The sequence below is a fragment of the Equus quagga genome, chromosome 4 (assembly GCF_021613505.1).
Source record: "Equus quagga isolate Etosha38 chromosome 4, UCLA_HA_Equagga_1.0, whole genome shotgun sequence".
NCBI lineage: Eukaryota > Metazoa > Chordata > Mammalia > Perissodactyla > Equidae > Equus > Equus quagga.
Window position 1 is genome coordinate 131667748 of NC_060270.1, and position 18208 is coordinate 131685955.

The 18208-nt window shown below is 35.1% G+C and overlaps 1 protein-coding gene across 3 annotated transcripts in view; it reads left to right on the forward strand.

Annotated features, from left to right (window-relative positions):
* LOC124237922 (zinc transporter ZIP10-like) overlaps nt 1-18208 on the forward strand; it is a 123725-nt gene that overhangs the window by 89854 nt on the left and 15663 nt on the right. For all 3 annotated transcript variants that reach the window (XM_046658053.1, XM_046658052.1, XM_046658051.1), the window contains exons 4-7: nt 8820-8989; nt 10817-11005; nt 15398-15518; nt 16718-17086. In XM_046658053.1, the coding sequence (XP_046514009.1) occupies nt 8820-8989; nt 10817-11005; nt 15398-15518; nt 16718-17086 (849 nt within the window). The remainder of the gene's footprint in view (nt 1-8819; nt 8990-10816; nt 11006-15397; nt 15519-16717; nt 17087-18208) is intronic.

Sequence of the window (18208 nt, forward strand, 5' to 3'; positions counted from 1 at the left end):
AGTCTTTTATATGCATTTTTTTCATTAAATTGTAACAATAATCTATTAAATTATTACATGAAAGAGCTGTTATATGATTCTTGTTTTTAAAGATAAGGAAGCTGAGGTATAGAAAAGTTTAGTAATTTGCACACAGTTCCCAGGCCTAATAAATGATAGAGCCCACCAACCCTAAGGTTTTCTCATAAATCCTCTGGGCGATTAATGACTATGCTATTATCTTCCAAATTTAGTTAATTCTGGTGTCACCTTTATGGTTTTTCCCATTTTTCTTTACACTATTTAATGTTTTTCATTAACTGTCTAATATTTTTCTTTATATCTTTTATATTATAAGCAATAATATCTATGAGAAAATGGATTTGGTGTGATGTTCTAGTTATATTTTTTCTCGTATGTTTTAGGAAACCGCGTTATGCTATATTGTTCAAAGTTCAGAGTCATTCACTTGGCCCGTCAGACTTTCCAGAATATGACCCCTGCCTACCTACCTACCTTTCCATCCTTATCCTCCACCATTTATTTCTTTCCTCTCAGCTCTAACCATAATGAACTCCTGATAACAGATTATGCTGTTTTTCCCTCATTCCTCTCTGCCTTTTCACATTCTAAACCTCTCTACTTGACTGACTACTGTGATTCCGCAAAGATTCAGCTCAAGGATTAGCCCCTTTGGGGTAACTTACTGACTATCCTAGCCTTAATTAAGTCCACTTCCTTGACTATCCTCTCGTGTCTCCATCATAGTACAGAGCTTAGGGGATCTTAATTATTGGATTAGTTATCTGTTTTTGTTGAACTTCAGTCGCCTAAAGGAAGTGACGGAGTCTTTCATCCCCTAGTGCCTAAGATAGAGGGTACCTTGGACAAAAAGTAAGAGCTCATATATTTATTGATTGAAAAAATCACTTGGTATTAGTCTATAAGCTTTCACTTACAACCCAGGAAAGACACTTGTTGAAAATGAGTCTTTGAAGATCATTTTATGAATATATCAATCAGCCTAGTGTAGTTTGATAATATGGTGGTCTTAGAATGGGTGGGATTTTCATGAACTTCATCATGTGTAAAATCATGATGAACGCAGTTCTGCTTGAAATGCCCCAAGTTGTAATGGTGCTTTTGCATAGTAAATAAAAGATGAAATTGAGAAGTATGAATATGGGCTAAAAATGGAATTCTGCAAGGTAAAAGATTGGAAGGGCAAAATTTTAAAATTTTTCATAGTGGAGGGATAGGGTGCACATATTTAAGAATATCACATTTCAGTATATAAGAATTTTATTTGGGATAGAGATGGTCCTTAAAGCTTTAAAGAGTACAAATAAAAGGAAGTGCTCTCAGCACATAACAAAGTAAGTCTCCCAGGTACCTACCTATTCTTGATTAATTTCTTTGCAATAGGAAAATAACTTTAGATAAATTAATCATAATAGCCCATATTTATTGGAACCTTACTATGTGTTCTAAACAGTTTTATAAGGTAAAGATATTTAATTTAAGATAGACACTTTTATTTACTTAAATTTGCTGAGGAAAGGAGGCTTTGAGAAGTTAAGTAACTTGCTCAAGGTCACGTAGCTGCCAGGTAGCAGAGCCATGATATGAACTAGAATATTCTCCATCTAAACCCTGTAATCGTAACCACTAAGTTCTTCTCTTATGCTGAGCTCTACTGCTTCCTGCTAGAAGTTCTTAAGTATGCTTTGCTAGAATGTAAATGACAGGGAGATAAGGAGAGTATATTTAGTAATGTTTTGACAGACAATGTTGCATCTAGAATTCAAAAGACTTTTTTATTTCTAAGGCTTTTAAAAAATTTTAGTTCTTTATTTTCACATCAACTGGAGATTATGACTTAAAGTTATCTATGTTGTAATATGGACATACATAATGTGTATATTTTAACGAAGCTGTTGACAGATGCTTGACTATAGTAATATTGCAAATTACAGCTTATTCAATCTGATAAGCCTTAGAGGCAATTGCACTTGTTTTGAAAACAAATACATTACTAATAGTGAATATTGATTAGTTGTTTGCAGGTGGTTATTAGCAGTGTCAGAAATGAAGCTTAAATTAATTATGCCCTGATAGATGTTAATAACTGTTAGAGAGAATGCCCTGCTAGTAATTACTTTTAATGACTACTGCACCATTAAGAAAGGTTAACTTGTTGTGTATAAATCTCCCACAGTACACAGCTACTACCTCATTAACTGTTCAAAGACGGCTGTAAACCAAATATGCTGTATACTGTGCATGGTAGAAATGGTTTGTTTCCCGAGATTGGTTCATTTACTCATAGAGTTGACGCTCGCTTAAGGGGGGGGGGGGGGGGGGGGGGGGGGGGGGGGGGGGGGGGGGGGGGGTTGTGAAGAGGCCACTAAGCATTTTCTGCCAATTAAAATGCTGAAACAGTGTAGGAAACTGCCATCTTGCACATGCTTTGAACCACGTTAATTAGAAAGTTTCCACAGATGAGCGCTTCCTTTTAAAAGAATGCTTTTTCTCCCTCGATAATGAGGAAGGGAGTTGGTGAATAACGAAAGCTTGGAGACCTTTAACGTTGTAAGCGACCTAATTTGCAGACTAAGGGAAGCTTATTTCAGACATTTAGCATTCTTTATTGCACATGGTATCTTGGGTGCAAATAAAGAAAACATTGCTAGTTCTATTTAATAGTTTGCATGTTGTTAGTTTGGTATAAGTTTTATAAAAGATGCCTTTTATTGTTTGTTGTTTTTTATTGCTATTTTGGGGGGTTTTTTTGCTTTATACCAAATTGTGATTGAAAAAATCAAAACAATTTTATTGCCTGAATTGCTTTCTTCTACACCTAGGAAATTACAATAGAATTTATGTAAGCTTAAATGTAAATGTTATTAATTCTAAAAATAAGTATTTAAATAGCATAGGAAAGTATTTTAAATACCATAAATTCAAGTCAACTTTACTTCTCATAGGTTGAAAGGATTCTAATTTTCCTTGACAAAGATTTACAAGTTGTTAGGAGAATGACTATTACTTAAATTTTTAGTGCTGGAAAACTAAGATTATTTTTAAAAATCAACAGTAAATCTGTATAAGAAAATGTTTATAATAACACACTTATGGGAATAGTAGGGCTGTTTTGCTAATGAAACAGTTGTGATGGAATGGTTGCAATCTGTAGAAAATATCTGGAAATTTTCTGATTTATCTGAAATGGGAAATGTAGCTCTTTGTCCCTTATTTCTTGGCACTGGCAAAAATAAGTGATAATTCATGTTAGATGAGACATAAATACTTTAATTAACCTTACTCTTAGATATATTTTTAGGTGACATTGAAATAAGTATAGGTATATTCTGAATAACTTCATGTAGATACAAGTTTGTTTTGTAGTAATCTTTTGTTCCTCTCCTTCTAATTAGCTCAAATTTTGAAAAAATTGATTGCCATTTGGATTAATAATAATATATTCCTTCCTTCATGTTTAATTGTACTTATTTTTCTTATAGATCTTCTTTTATGTGAAGCCACCTTTATGAGGTAAATACATAAGTGATAAATAAATCACTTGGCCAATAATTCTCTTAAAATACTCTGATTTAGTGGAGAAAACTGCATTAAGAGAGGACTTTGGGTTTAGTTGTGACTTTGCCATCTTAGCTAGCTGTTTAACTTTTTTTAAATGGTAAAATATATGCAGTATAAAATTTGCCATTTTGGGGGCCGACCCCGTGGCCGAGTGGTTAAACTTCTGCGTGCTCCACTTCAGCAGCCCAGGGTTCGCAGGTTCGGGTCCCAGGTGCAGATCTACACCACTCAGCCATGCTGTGGAGGCATCCCACATACAAAGCAGAGGAACATTGGCACAGATGTTAGCTCAGGGCTAATCTTCCTCAGGCAAAAAAAAAAAAAGAAGATTGACAACTGATATTATCTCAGAGCAAATATCCCTCATGGGCGCACACAAAAAATTTGCCATTTTAACCATTGAGGTGTACATATCAATGTTATTTGTTACATTCACAATATTATGCAATTATCTCACTATCTATTTTTAAAACTTTTTTTATCACCCCAAATAGAAGGTGTGTAACTGTTAAGCAATAATTCCTCATTTTCCCCTACCTGAAGCCCCTGTAACCTCTAGCCTTCCTTTTTTCTCTATGAATTTGGCTATTCTAGATAGTTGATATAAGTAGAATCAGACAATATTTGTCTTTTTATTAATTATATTTATTTAATTTATATATTTGTCTGGTTTATTTCACTCAGCATAATGTTTTCAGGGTTCATCCACATTGTAGCATGTATCAGAACTTCATTCCTTTTTGGTATTAGCGTGATCGAGTAGATTCTGGCCTCTAGCGGCCCTGCGTACAGCAGAGCAGAGCCCTGCTCAGTTGTCTCGCGCCGTCCTCTCTCGCCTTCTGGCGCTGTGTTAGACAATGCTCCACTGCTATTCACAGGGGTTTCATGGTCAGATTTTTCACAAGTGGGTGGCCAAGTCCTTCCTCCTAGTCTGTCTTAGTCTGGAAACTCCACTGAAACTTGTCCACTGTGGGCGACCGTGCTGGTATTTGAAATACTAGTGGCATAGCTTTTGGTGTCACAGCAATATGCAGCCACCACAGTATGCCAACACACCGATGGGTAGTGTGGTTCTCTAATCAGGAAAGGAACCTAGGCCTTGGGGGTGAGAGCACCAAATATTAAACCACTAGGCCATCAGGCCTGGCTCTTCGTTCCTTTTTATGGCTGAATAATATTCCATTGCGTCTATATTACCACGTTTTGTTACTCTTTTCATCCATGGATGGACACTTGGGTTGTTTTCACCTCTTGGCTATTGTGAATAATGCTGTAATGGACACGGGCATACAAGTATCTAAGTCTCAGCTTTCAGTCCTTTTGGGTATGTATCTACCTAGGAGTGGAATTCCTAAGTTATGTGCTGATCCTATTTTGCTTTTTGAGGAACTACCAAACTTTTTCTACAGTGGGTACACTATTTTATGTTCCTACCATCAATGTACAAGGGTTCCAGATTCTCCACATCTTTGCCAACATGTTTTTCTTTCTTTTTTTTTTCCCCATTCTAGTAGATGTGAAGTGTTATTATTTAACGTAGATGAAGACAGTTTGAGGAATACTAGTGTAGATTATTAAAGTCCTTTCTAGCTATATAGTATGACAATAGCTAGTATGTTGCCAGTTCAAATAGCTACTAGTAAGGAAGAAATTTAAAAAATTGTCTTTTTAATGGGGCAGAATACTTGACATCTTTGAAAATAGTTTTTCTAATTTCCAACTCTGTCGATCAAGACAATGTGTACACAGAGGAGTAATAAACTATTTTATAATAGTCCCAATTGTGCCCTCTGTTTTATGTACAAAAAATGTTACTGGAAGTTACAGGATTCTTTTTAGTCCTAGAATTGGTTATTTTTTTTAAATCAATTAAAAAATCGTTTGAAGGTAGCAAGCATACCATATGTATTTCCTCTAGTTGGTAAAATGGGAAAACTGTTTTAAAGAGTTAAATAAGATGTTCAAAGTTATATATCAATTATTTAATTTTAATCTAAAAGCAAAGTCTTTTTCTGATTCTTGGCTTTTCGTTGCTGTTTCTCAGTAGCCAATTTATTGCCAGTCATTTTACTATCTAACCAAAAACCCAAAAGCATTTGTATTTTTTTTAAAGTGTGTGTGTGTGTATGTATGTATGTATATGTCAACTTATTTTGGAGGGGCAACTGTCCAAGCTCAGTATAATACCATTTCTTAAACAACTTCAAGTGGTATCATTCACACTGTACTCTAAGTAAATGTCACTCCCTCAAAGATACAATGAGAATGGTGCTCTTGAAGTTGGGCAATGGTATGACCCTGGATTGATTTATGTAAGGCTTTCTCCTTTATGGGATTGTGATTTTTTTTGTATTTTCTGAATTTTAGATGTCAAATATGACAAATGCCAAAGATTTTCTGATCATAGTGGGCTTCTCTCTTTCAAACATTTCTTATTTCAGTTACTTGCTTTCTCACCTGGATGAGAAAGAGGTATAATTATCAGAGCTGATACATAAGAAATTGTCACTGGGAGTGTGTAATATGTGACATATACCCATTTGTGCACACATGAATTCATGCCCCTTTCACACAAACCCTCCCCCAACTACATGTGTAAGCACTTTGCTAATTTAGTGTGTCAATCTACCAGTGATTGGATTTCAGTTATAATGTATTTAGCTCACTTGTTTGCATGTTGGCAAATTGATTTTCACTGAATTCAATTTTGATTGTTTTGTCATTTGCTAACTTGGTTTTTGGCTTATTAACCAAAAGTCATTTGAGAGTATAAATCATCTCAGAACATTGCAAAATGTTTACAGCTTCGTAGACTCTTTCTTGGACTTTTCTTCGTATTCAAGATACCCTTAGCCAGAAGTTAATATGCTGAGACTTTTAGAAAGGAAATACATACCAAGAATAATGTTCATTTTCAGATATAATTTTTATGATTAGGAAATAGAATCGCATTTTTCTCAAGTCTTTACTGATTAGATTTGTATAAATATGCTTATAGGAATATTTATATGTTGGTTTAATAGGGTCTCATAATCTTATAAGCTCAAATTTTAAAATATGCATGTAGTGCTAAGATTTTTATTAGCTTGTTAAATTATATTGTATAAGTTGTTAATCATCTCAGATGTCCACTGTACAAATTAATGGTATTCTTTCTATGTTAAGATTTAGACATTTAATTTCTATTATAAATGTCTTAATAGGCAAATACAGAAATGAATGAATATGTATTTCTCAGTGTAAAATATAATGTAATACTAGAAAAAAGAATAAATCAGGTTAACAAGATTTACCCAACTAGATTTTGGCTAATGTGGATTTCAATTTAGTATCTTAACCTGGTTATAGGAATTTCTTGGCTATCAATTGAAACATAGGAATAAAATAAGAAATACTTTTATTGGGTAATTTTGGTGACTAATTCCAGTAAATGTTTGGCCAAAATAATTCTGATTAATAAGAATTTCTAATACTTATGAAAATTATCAAATTTGTATGGTGTTTTGGGTCTTGTGTGTAGTTTTGGCAGTCCTTATTCATATATATTTACATTAGTGAGTGTACATTTTTTTTTTCTACTACAGAGTCTCTTGGAATATGGATTACTGGCTTTTCTAATTAGCTTAGTGCTGTTTAAGTTCTAAATTGAAGTTGCTTTTAGATTGTTTTGAGATAAATTGCTCCTAGATTGGATTATTGCCAAACTAAGGAAAAATATATTTGGGGAGGGAGAGTTATATACTAATATATGAGACATTTTATTTCCAGGTTAACGTTTTTGTTACCAGCCTCAATTTGTCCCATTTAGTTATTATAGGTACTTTTTGTCTCTCTTTCCCACTAGTATGATTGGATCTTGAGAGCTGTGATGTTTTTGTTGGTTTGGTGGGCCAGTAACTATTGGCTCCCTGACTTTGTGTATACCTGTGGCCACTTAATAGTTATCTGTTAGATATGGGATAAAGCACAGAGCTTCCATTAGTAATAGGTGACCTGTTGTTTTCATTCTGTGAGCTAATTTAGCTAACGAGAATTAGCTAGGTAGTGTTAATGTTATTGGATGCTGTGACTAAAACACCCAATGGATAAACAATTTTATTGATAAAGTTCAGCATTTAGTGGGTCAATTAGTTTCATTTCCTTACCTATTCTTCTCTCTGTCTTTGAAAATTTTAAGTTATCTTGATGAGGAAATGCATTTTTCCTTTGTTCTCTTATCACAAGACTTAACATAAAGTCTCTCAGCAGATTTATAGTCCTGTTAGATTTGACTAGAAAAATAGCATTTTAGATTAAAAATTTGATAAAATTATCATTCAGTGGAATTTTCCATAGATAAATATTAAAATAAGCAGAGTTTTAAATCATAGCATTTCTATTTTGTTTTAGGTTATTAATAGAAAGTAATGTCACATTTTAAATGAAAGTGCCCCACCCCAGAACCACTGGCATTTATTTCTGGTATCTTACGCGCTTATGAATAGCCTAAATACACCTATGTTTCTCACAAGTCATACTGTGAAAATGTTCCTCTTGTGTTCTGATCCAGTTAAACTTACATAGTGAGATTAAAAAAAAGAAAGAAGGAAATTGTACAGAAAGCCAAATTGGAGGAAAGGGTGTTTGGAACTGGGGTATGAAGGAGAGATGATGTCAATGGAAAGAGGACTGGGTCATCCTTCGTAAAAATAAGAAATGAAATACAATAAAGCTACCAGTAATAAGCCTTTTTTGTATCTCGTGTGACTATTTTCATTTTGGGCTGATCTGTTGTTTCTTAAACTTTGTATTAGAAAGATTTACAGAGTATGGTACATAAGATACTTGGCTTCCTTTAATGCCCACAGGAGAGTTTTATAATTATATTCTCTAAATAAACAGTTTTATTGCTGTGGTTTTATCTTCAGCGATTGGTAAAATTTTATTTACAGTCTAGATGTTAAATGTGCATCACAGCCTGCAGTCATTTTAAGTCCGTGTTTCTAATAAGGTGGGCTACTGAAGATACCATTTATAACCTGCTCTGAGTTTCTTAATTCTTTCTGAAGTATTCGAGTTGGTTATATGGTGGTTTTGTTTTCAAACATGCAGTGCCAAAATATAAACCTTCTTAAAAAGCCTGGTCTGGGTAAGATAATCTATCTTCCGTGACTCAGTTATTTTATGTTTATTCTTCTTTGGAGCTTTTTTGGTTTATATTGTCATACTAATGTTGACTGTTAATTTCTTTCCTACAGCGTGGATTTGTGGTATCATTTCTATCACTGTCATTAGCCTGCTTTCCTTGCTAGGCGTGATCTTGGTCCCCATCATTAACCAAGGATGCTTCAAATTCCTTCTCACTTTCCTTGTTGCGCTAGCTGTAGGAACAATGAGTGGAGATGCCCTTCTTCATCTGCTGCCCCATGTAAGAAATCTTTTTAATCTTTAAAAGAACTAAAAATATGTAAGCTAAAAGGGTCCTTCATTAGCAAGCTGTAGCACACTAATATAATATTTGTGTTGTTTTATTTGCTTACAGGCTAAAATATTTTTCCATTTGTACAGTTTTAATAGCAATATTTTTTAGGTAAATTGAGTTGTTAGGTTTTAAAATGGCAACAAAGGCTGGTAATGTTAGTTTTCTTTCACCTGTCACAATGCATGCATATCAAATCACCACGATGTATACTTTAAATATCTTACAATTTTATGTCACTTATACCTCAGTAAAGCTGAAATTTTTTAAAACTTTGCTCCATTAGCATTTCTGAAAATGAATACTTAAAAAGTCAATGAGTGATCTATCTTTTTATCTGTGTGTATGAAGGAAAGCCTCTAGAAGTCTATGAGTCTTAGAAAGTTGTGCATCTAACCAGTGTGCCACAGGCATCGTAATTTGAGCAGGAGTAAGCGGACATACTTGGTTAACTCTTTTAGGTGTTTAGCTCTTTGCACAGGGGCCATTTATCTTTTCACCTGTCCACCAGTTGTCTTCTTCCATTCCGGGGCACTTCTAATGATCATAAGTAAGCCCACACTCCTAGTATCTTGCTTATCAACCTTTTTAAGTCTATCTGTTGCTCATTAAGAGTATTTGATCCAGTGTTATTGTTTTTACTTCAAATTCTGAAAACAATGAGGCATTTTCTTTTCCAAATGTAAAATTACAGACTTTAATATTTTTTTCTATTCACACCATCACCCCTCTGCACTCTTGGTTGAGAATTCCAAATCTAGTATCTAGAACAGTATATGGTGTTGCCTTTTTAAGGAAAAAAAATGAATGAATGAATCATAAAACTGTGAATGTGAATTTTTTTATTAAGTTGATTCATTATGTTATTTCCCCCTTTTCCTACCCTTGCTTGCCCTTTCTACCAGCCGTGAGGAGTAGCAACAGTCCGTTTCAGAACTGGGCCTAATAAGAGCAGTTGAAGTGAGAACAATGTTTAAGTGCTATTAAACTTATTTTTCCCTTGAGAAGTGTTAACTGAGTAAAGTTATTACCTTTTTGAATGGTCTTCACTCCTTGGAGAGGTTTAGAAACCTCTTCTGTTGACCACTAGCAAATGGGGAGAGAATACAAACAAGTGTTACAAGGAAGGACAATATTTAAAGCTAATTTTCTAATTTTTAATTTCTCTAAGATTAATATTGTGAAACTTGTACATTTCACAATTAAATGTATGTACAAAAGGAAAGCTATTTTTTATTTTTGCCAAAGCTTTAAAATGTAGGAAATCACACACGTTTAAGTATACAGTTTGGCTAATGTACCACAGTATGTGCTGAGGTAGCACCTCATACTTCTTTGAAATAATTTATAAGGGAAGAATATTATAAAAATATAATCAGTTTAAGAAAAAATCAGATTACAGGGAGCCACAAGTGGTGACCTGCTGTTGAATTAGTTTGTTTTATTTTTACTCAATATTAGGCATTTATCTGGGTCGTGTTCAGTTCAATTTACAAAGGACTTGTCACTCTGTATTTTCTTACTGCTGGCTTGATTCTCTCACTGTGGTCCGTATCTTAACCCCTCTAGGCATTTGAGTGTGTGGTCTTATTTTAGAGTTACTCTGAAATGCAGTAGGATAGCAAAATTAAATGGAAGACTACTTAAGTTAAATAATATTTAGGGAGCACTTTAAAAAGTGAAAGGTAGTTTTTCTGTGTCCTCTAGGAGATTATAATCTCAAAATTTAAAATAGCATTTTAATTATTTAGAAGTGTTTCTTCTTATTATTAATAGTCTCAGGGTGGACATGATCACACTCATCAACATGCACATGGGCACGGACATTCTCATGGACATGAATCTAAGAAGTTTTTGGAAGAATATGATGCTGTATTAAAAGGACTTGTTGCTCTAGGAGGCATTTACTTGTTATTTATCATTGAACACTGCATTCGAATGTTTAAGCACTACAAACAGCAAAGAGTAAGTAGTTTTTAATTGTTTATTTCATTTCTTAGATGTAAAACTCAAAGCAGAAACCATCGTTTTCTGGCCATCTGCTTTTCTTAGTTTTGGTGTTGGTGTATCTTAAATATCTGTCTTTTAATAGATAATCTTCAGAGGAAAAACTGCCTTTGATCTTTGCCATTATTTTGTCATTACATTTATTTTGGCATTTATAATCCAGCTGTATCAGTTTCAGTAAATTTGTCTTGTATCTTATTGACTTAAATAGGATAGAAAAAGTTATTGGCCAATTTGAGCTTATTATAAAAATGAAAAAATGTATGAATAGAAGCACATCCCAACAGCCTTCTCCGGTAATATTTTCAAGTATAGGTGGCTTTCATTGTCCTATTTTCTGATGAAAACATTTCCACAGAGCGCCTTTCTTTATCAGACATGCCTTGTCAGTGGTAGAAGTACTGGAGGTAAGAAGAATTTAGATTCAAGGGGCTTTGTAGGAAGAAAATAGAATGAAATGAAGGAAATGGTGATTCATCTCAGTAGTGATGAACCACTGAGGAGATGATGCTTGGACTATTGATTAAACTGCTTATCATGAACGTCTGTGTTTTAAGTCACATTTGTGAAAATACCTAAAAGAATTTTTCCTCCAAGAAATTAAGTTCAGGGCCACTACCATCCACTATGATTGACACCACCACCTCTCCCCTGCCCCCCGACCCCCGCAGTTCACATCTGTCTCCAAAGCCCTGTCTTGAATATATCTCACTAACATGTTTGTGATACTAACGCTGATTATCTTCAGTTTATTCTCTTTAAGTAATAAATCTAAAGAACATTTTTAGGAAGCTTTCCATAAAAAAAGAGTTAGAAAATTCAGACATTTTATTATTTAACTGCAAAAATTCAAAAAAAGAAGGAATCTTTTCTTTTTCTTCAAGAATACTGGATAGTCATGATCATAATATATACCGTCCACTTTTACGCTACAACTGTTATGCTATTTTTTTGGTATATATTTAGTTTGTATATGTATGTGTTTTGTACATATCCTCTTGAAACAAAATACAGTTTAGAACATATCATAAAGAGTGAACTGAACTGGAATTCAGGGGGAGTGAGCCTAGTCTTGCCCAGTCACAAACTAGCTGTGGGACTATGAGTCCTTCCCCATGATTTCCAGTTGCTATCTAAACCTATGGGAAATAAATCCTACTTCTCATCTGTATTTTCATATCGTATTCCAAATAGTGTATTTAATTTTAATTGCCATAGTGTAGTCAGGACATCATCATATTTAATTCCCTGCAAAGGAGGAGTATCAAGATGGTGCAGCCAGTGGATTATTATCTGAGGGATGCTAAAGGAACTCGGGAGGATCAACTTAGAGAAAAGTGAAGGAAAATCTAACAGCATTTGGATTTTGAAGAGTTGTGTGGAAGGTTATGTGGATGGGGAAAGAGTAGAATATAGTGGAAGGGATGCCAAAGTAAAAGTGGCTGAAGGGAAATGAGGTAGCGAAGGAGATTGCTGCAGAGTAATTTAAAAGAGGTAATGGGGGGGGGGCTGGCCCCGTGGCTGAGTGGTTAAGTTCGCGCGCTCCGCTGCAGGCGGCCCAGTGTTTCGTTGGTTCGAATCCTGGGCGTGGACATGGCACTGCTCATCAAACCACGCTGAGGCAGCATCCCACATGCCACAACTAGAAGGACCCACAACGAAGAATATACAACTATGTACTGGGGGGTGTTGGGGAGAAAAAGGAAAAAAAATAAAATCTTTAAAAAAAAAAAAAAACTTAAAAAAAAAAAAAGAGGTAATGGGGGCAAACTGGAGTCATGGTGTACAGAGGGGGAGGAGATGTGATGAAGAGAATTATTTAAATGAGAGCATTAATAAGAAGACTTCACAGTCGATTACATGAAAGAAATACAAGAATTTAGAGTCCCTCTGTGGGAGTGCCTAATTTAGAACACAATTACATATTGCAGAGTATAGAAAGAAGTTTTGAAATTGCTGTAAAGCCCTATTTTTCTTCAATTGTATGTACCTACTAACATTGAAGCAGCAAATATTAAGTATTCAATATGTACAAAATATTAGACACTGTATAACTTACAGATAAGTATAAAATGCAGTCCTTCAAGAGATAATTCAAAATTAAAAAGTTTTGTTTTGCTTTTTTAGTTTGTTTTTTTTTTTTGGGTTTATTTGGTGAGGAAGATTGGCCCTGAGCTAACGTTTGTGTTAATCTTCCTCTATTTTGTATGATGCCACCATAGCATGGCTTGATAAACACTGTATAGGTCCTTGCCCAGGATCTGAACCTGTGAACCCTGGGCCACCAAAGCAGAGTGTGCACACTTAACCATACGCCACTGGGCTGGCCCCTCTGTTTTTCGTAATTTAATCTTGAAGTCATTTGGAACCTAAACTTACTGGCAAAATTAAATCCATTTATTTTTGTAAAGTAAACTAATGTAGGAAAATAGAGTCCCCAGAACATTGCAGCTTTTTTGTAAATTTGAAATTGTGGGAAGTAAAAAACTGAAAGGAACACCTTCGGCAGAGGCATGCTCTAAATCTAATAGTAAGGAATTCTTCAAGTATATCAAAGAAAGGAATCTGGGCAGACACATTAGTGCATCTCCTCTCTGATAAATAGGACAGTAAGTAACCTAAGATGAAAAAGTGTAATGCATTTTTTGCAGAAAGGGAATTAGCGATACTTGAGTAGAACAGACATTTGACTGTCTGCACAGAAGGATCCTTTATTGGAAGGAAGCTTTCAGAACATAAGTTAAATGATATACCAGATGCTGACCAGATTCAGCAAGTTGGGTCTTTGAGGATAATGATTTGACAAGCTCTTGGCAAAGTGGACAATCAGACCCAAAGCCATTAAACAAAATCCCAGCTGGTGTTCACACTTTCTTCTTTACTCTCTCTGTTCATCTCATTGACTTGGGTACTGCTGTTGGCTCCTCCTCCTCCCTCTTTTCCCTTCTTTAACTCATGACTGCTGTTTTGTTTCCTCTTTTTAGAATGTCTCCATATTAGTTTCTTTTGAACATTTTCTGTTTCCCCCCGTTTCTGTTATCTATTGCTAAAGCAGAACAACCCGAAACTTAATGGCTTACATCAACAATTTATTATTTCTCTTAATTCCGTCAGTAATTTAGGTGGGATTCAGCTGGGCACTTCTTTTGCTCCACTTGGCATCAGCTAGAGTCACTCATGCCACCACATTCAAACTCAGCCAGCATGAGTTGGCCTGGGCAGGGCAGAGCTGGAAGGTCCAAGAATGCTTCGCTCTACGTCTGCATCTTGGTCCTCCTCCACATGGCCTTTCTTCAGAGTCCAGACTGAGCTTCTTCATAGCATAGTGGCTAGCTTTCCTGAGGAAAAGCAAAAGGTGCCAGCCTCTTTGAGAGTAGTCCCAGAATTGGCACAGCATCACTTCTGTTGCATTCTGTTGCTCAAAGCAAGTCAAAAGGCCATCCAAAATTCGGGGCAGGGGATAGACTCCACTTCCTTAGGGGTGGAGAAGAATGCTCATCCAGGGAGGGAGGAAATTGAAGGTGGCCATCTTGGAGCCTCTATCACACACTCCACCTGCCAGAACAAGCTTATTTACACAGCGGTTAGAAAACTCAGACATCTGAGACGTAGTTCACAGCCACCAACTAGAAGATGCTCTGCCAGTCAGTAAGCGTCTCCCAGAGGACACTGACCTTTACTTTCACCCTGTTCTAATGTACTTGCTTATTTGATCTCTTACGTTAGCATAGATTAGAAGTAGAAATCTTAAGTTCGAAGAGTTGTTGGTGATAGTGACACTGATCAAAGAAGAAAGCAGACTATTAAGAGATAAGATAGGAAAATTCAAGCCAAAACAATGAAATACACAATATTTAGAATTTATTAGTAATTGAAGACAGATAAGATGAGGAAAGAAACTTGAGTATTGCAAAGCTGTTTGACGCTGGCCATTATGTCACATGTAGGGAAATGTCAGATTGCATTAAACACAGAATGAAATTCAAAGGAATAAGATTTAGTTTTTTGGAACTTTGTATTTCTACACACTTTTAAATAAGAGAGATTACATATATTTCACACATTTCATTTGGTTTGCATATAATAATAAAGTATTGTGTGCCCTATTCTTTGAAGTAGATGAATTGAACTTTTTAGTGGAGTATTCAAGAAAAACCGACAACATACAGATTTCATTGGATTTTTCATCTGGTTAGACCCCTTGATTAACTTCTAAACATGTTTTCTCATTCCTTTTCTAAATAACTTACGTATAGAGTTACCCACAGTTATCCCCATAGATGTTAACAAGTGAATATTGTTGCTAATTGTGGCTGAAAATTTGATACTGATACCAGATGTTTTTTTCAGGGAAAACAGAAATGGTTTATGAAGCAGAACACAGAAGAATCAGCTATTGGAAGGAAGCTTTCAGACCATAAGTTAAATAATACACCAGATGCTGACTGGCTTCAGCTCAAGCCTCTTGCCGGTAGACAACAGTTCTGACTAAAGAGAAACTTTTAAAACATAAAAATTGAAATATTGCTTCTAAACTGAGCCTTGTGTTGTTTGAAATTTCTTGTCTTTGTGGCTTCCTTAATATTACTTTCTAACTTGTATTTCCTTCAATGTGAGTGTGTCTTAATTGTGATTTTGTTAGTGTTTTTATTGATTTCAGCCTCATTCATACTGGAATGTGAGACCAATTATGTTACAGGGCAAGGAACATATTGCACTTTGACTCTACAGAAAAAAAAGAATGAAACAAACAAAAAGGCTTTGTTAGTGGTGGATCAGTGTTGGTTTTATTTCTTGACAATGCATGATCTCTGTGCCCTCCACATGTGATTGGTTTCATACGGAAAAAGGAGAATAGTCTCTGCTTAAATTCTCTGCTCATCGATCCCTCTCTTCTGTCGCCCGATAGATGTAATGAGGTAGCTTACAGTTTTCAGGGAGACGTAAGAAACGTTTTAACCTAATTTTCCCCCTTTCTGTTTGAACTTGTGTTTCCCCTGAGTGTACCAATGATTTTCTGCAGAAAAAGGGCAGCCTAGATTCTTAACTGTAGACTCTACCCCAGAATACAATTTGGGAACTATTAGGATCTTTCTTACGTAATAAATAGCTTTTGAAACTAGGTGAGAAGGCCAACCTTAATCTAAAAGAATAAATAAAAAACAGCTTATCAGATGCTATCATTTATCAGATAGGTGGAGCTTTGGAAGATGCAAGTTATTTAAACGTTGTCTTTGTTTTCTTAAAAAAGAAGGTTAAAGTAGGTAAACTTTAAGGTTCCTTCTTTCTCTGAAAAATTATGGGTTTATTTTGTTATCCTGTAAATGCTGCACTAACGTGCCACCCTTTGATTTTCATCAGCTGTCCATGATGTGGCTCTTAAGTTTCACAATACCTTCGTGCTTGCCAATTTTTCTCCTAACTCTGCCTGCTATTGATTTCAGTTCCCTCCTGTTTACCTCATGTTTCATCTTTTGGACCCTCAAAACCCCAGTTTGTTTTCTTTGTGTGCATGCATGTATTTATTTGTTTTTATACATTTATTAGGAATTTTAAAAGACATTCATTTAAGAAATGTTCATTACATTGCTATTCTGCCTGGGTTTAAATTAGCAAATATGCATTCACTTACTTGTTGATAAAGCATATCCTTTGCTGTTATAAATATAGGAACTGATGACTTGGTTGTTTCTGAAGATCGACTTAATGAAACTGAACTGACAGATTTAGAAGGCCAACAGGAATCCCCTCCTAAAAATTATCTTTGTGTAGAAGACGAGAAAATCATGGACCATTCTCACAGTGATGGGTTGCATAGCGTTCATGAGCATGATCTTCATGCTGCTGCGCATAACCACCACGACGAGAGTAAAACCGTGCTGAGGAAACATAACCATCAGTGGCACCACAAACATTCCCATCACTCTCACGGCCCCTGTCACTCTGGATCAGATCTGAAAGAAACAGGAATCGCTAATATAGCTTGGATGGTCATCATGGGGGATGGCATCCACAACTTCAGTGATGGGTTAGCAATTGGTAAGTGGACTTGAAACTTGGGTTACCGTTTGCTCGTTAAGACCATTTTCTTTCCTTCACTATTTCAGTACTAATCTTAGGAATACATAATAATACATAAGATTAAAATTTGGAGCTTAACAAATACACTATTAAATATTTGTCATTTGTTTTTTCCAAAGGCTATGTTAATGTTTTTGATAAATTTACTTGGAGACGTAAGGTATAATTTCAGTGGGTTTTTCTTTGAGCATGTAAACAAATATATGATATACTTTTACATATTAAATACACTTTACATATTAATTTCTTAGTCAAGGCATAGTCACCATATTGAAAAAGCTACCTTAACATTATGTTTTCAAATACATTTACACATCCTTCAGTGAGAACAAATTTATTTCAATCTTGGGTTTAATAATTTTTTACATCTTTGAAAAGGTGAAGAAAAATTTCACAATGTTAAAAATCCATTGTACCAAATTCAAATGTATTATATTAGAATCTTGCTAATGTAAACTGTTATTACCAGTTTAGGAAAACCTTAAATGTGATCAATATGTGATTTTCTTTGAGATCCAGACTCTGTTAAATAATCACTCAGAAGTAGGCTTTGGTTTTTTCCAGAAAAGTGAGACAGTATTTTTGAATCCACAGTGGCTGTCACATGTTAAAGATTGAAAACTTTTACTAGCAGAATCAGATGCATTTATACCTCTGATCTCAGTCCTCAAAACCATCAAACAATAATACTTTGTACCAGTTATGCTCTAGACCCAGAAAAGTTTGGATAAGGATTCCAGCCATTTCAATATCTATAAATATTAATACGAGAGAGTAAGCGCAATCATGGCCTTACGTGACTTAAAATTGAGATCAAACTAACCCTCAGAGATTGAAACACTCAGAACCTCCTGCTCCCAAGCTGTCAGCAAGTTAGAAGGCCACACAAGCAGAGGCTTTAGTTCAATAGGGAGTATTTCTGTCACTGAGTAGCTCCTTCTCTCGTCACACACCTATTGTACCTCGCTATATGTTCAAAAACTGGAGTGTGTAAGACAGGTGAGTCACTCCTAGATTCTGGAATTAATTTATGTAGGCAAAAGAGATAGCACCTGTGATTGTTAATGAAGATGGGAAACA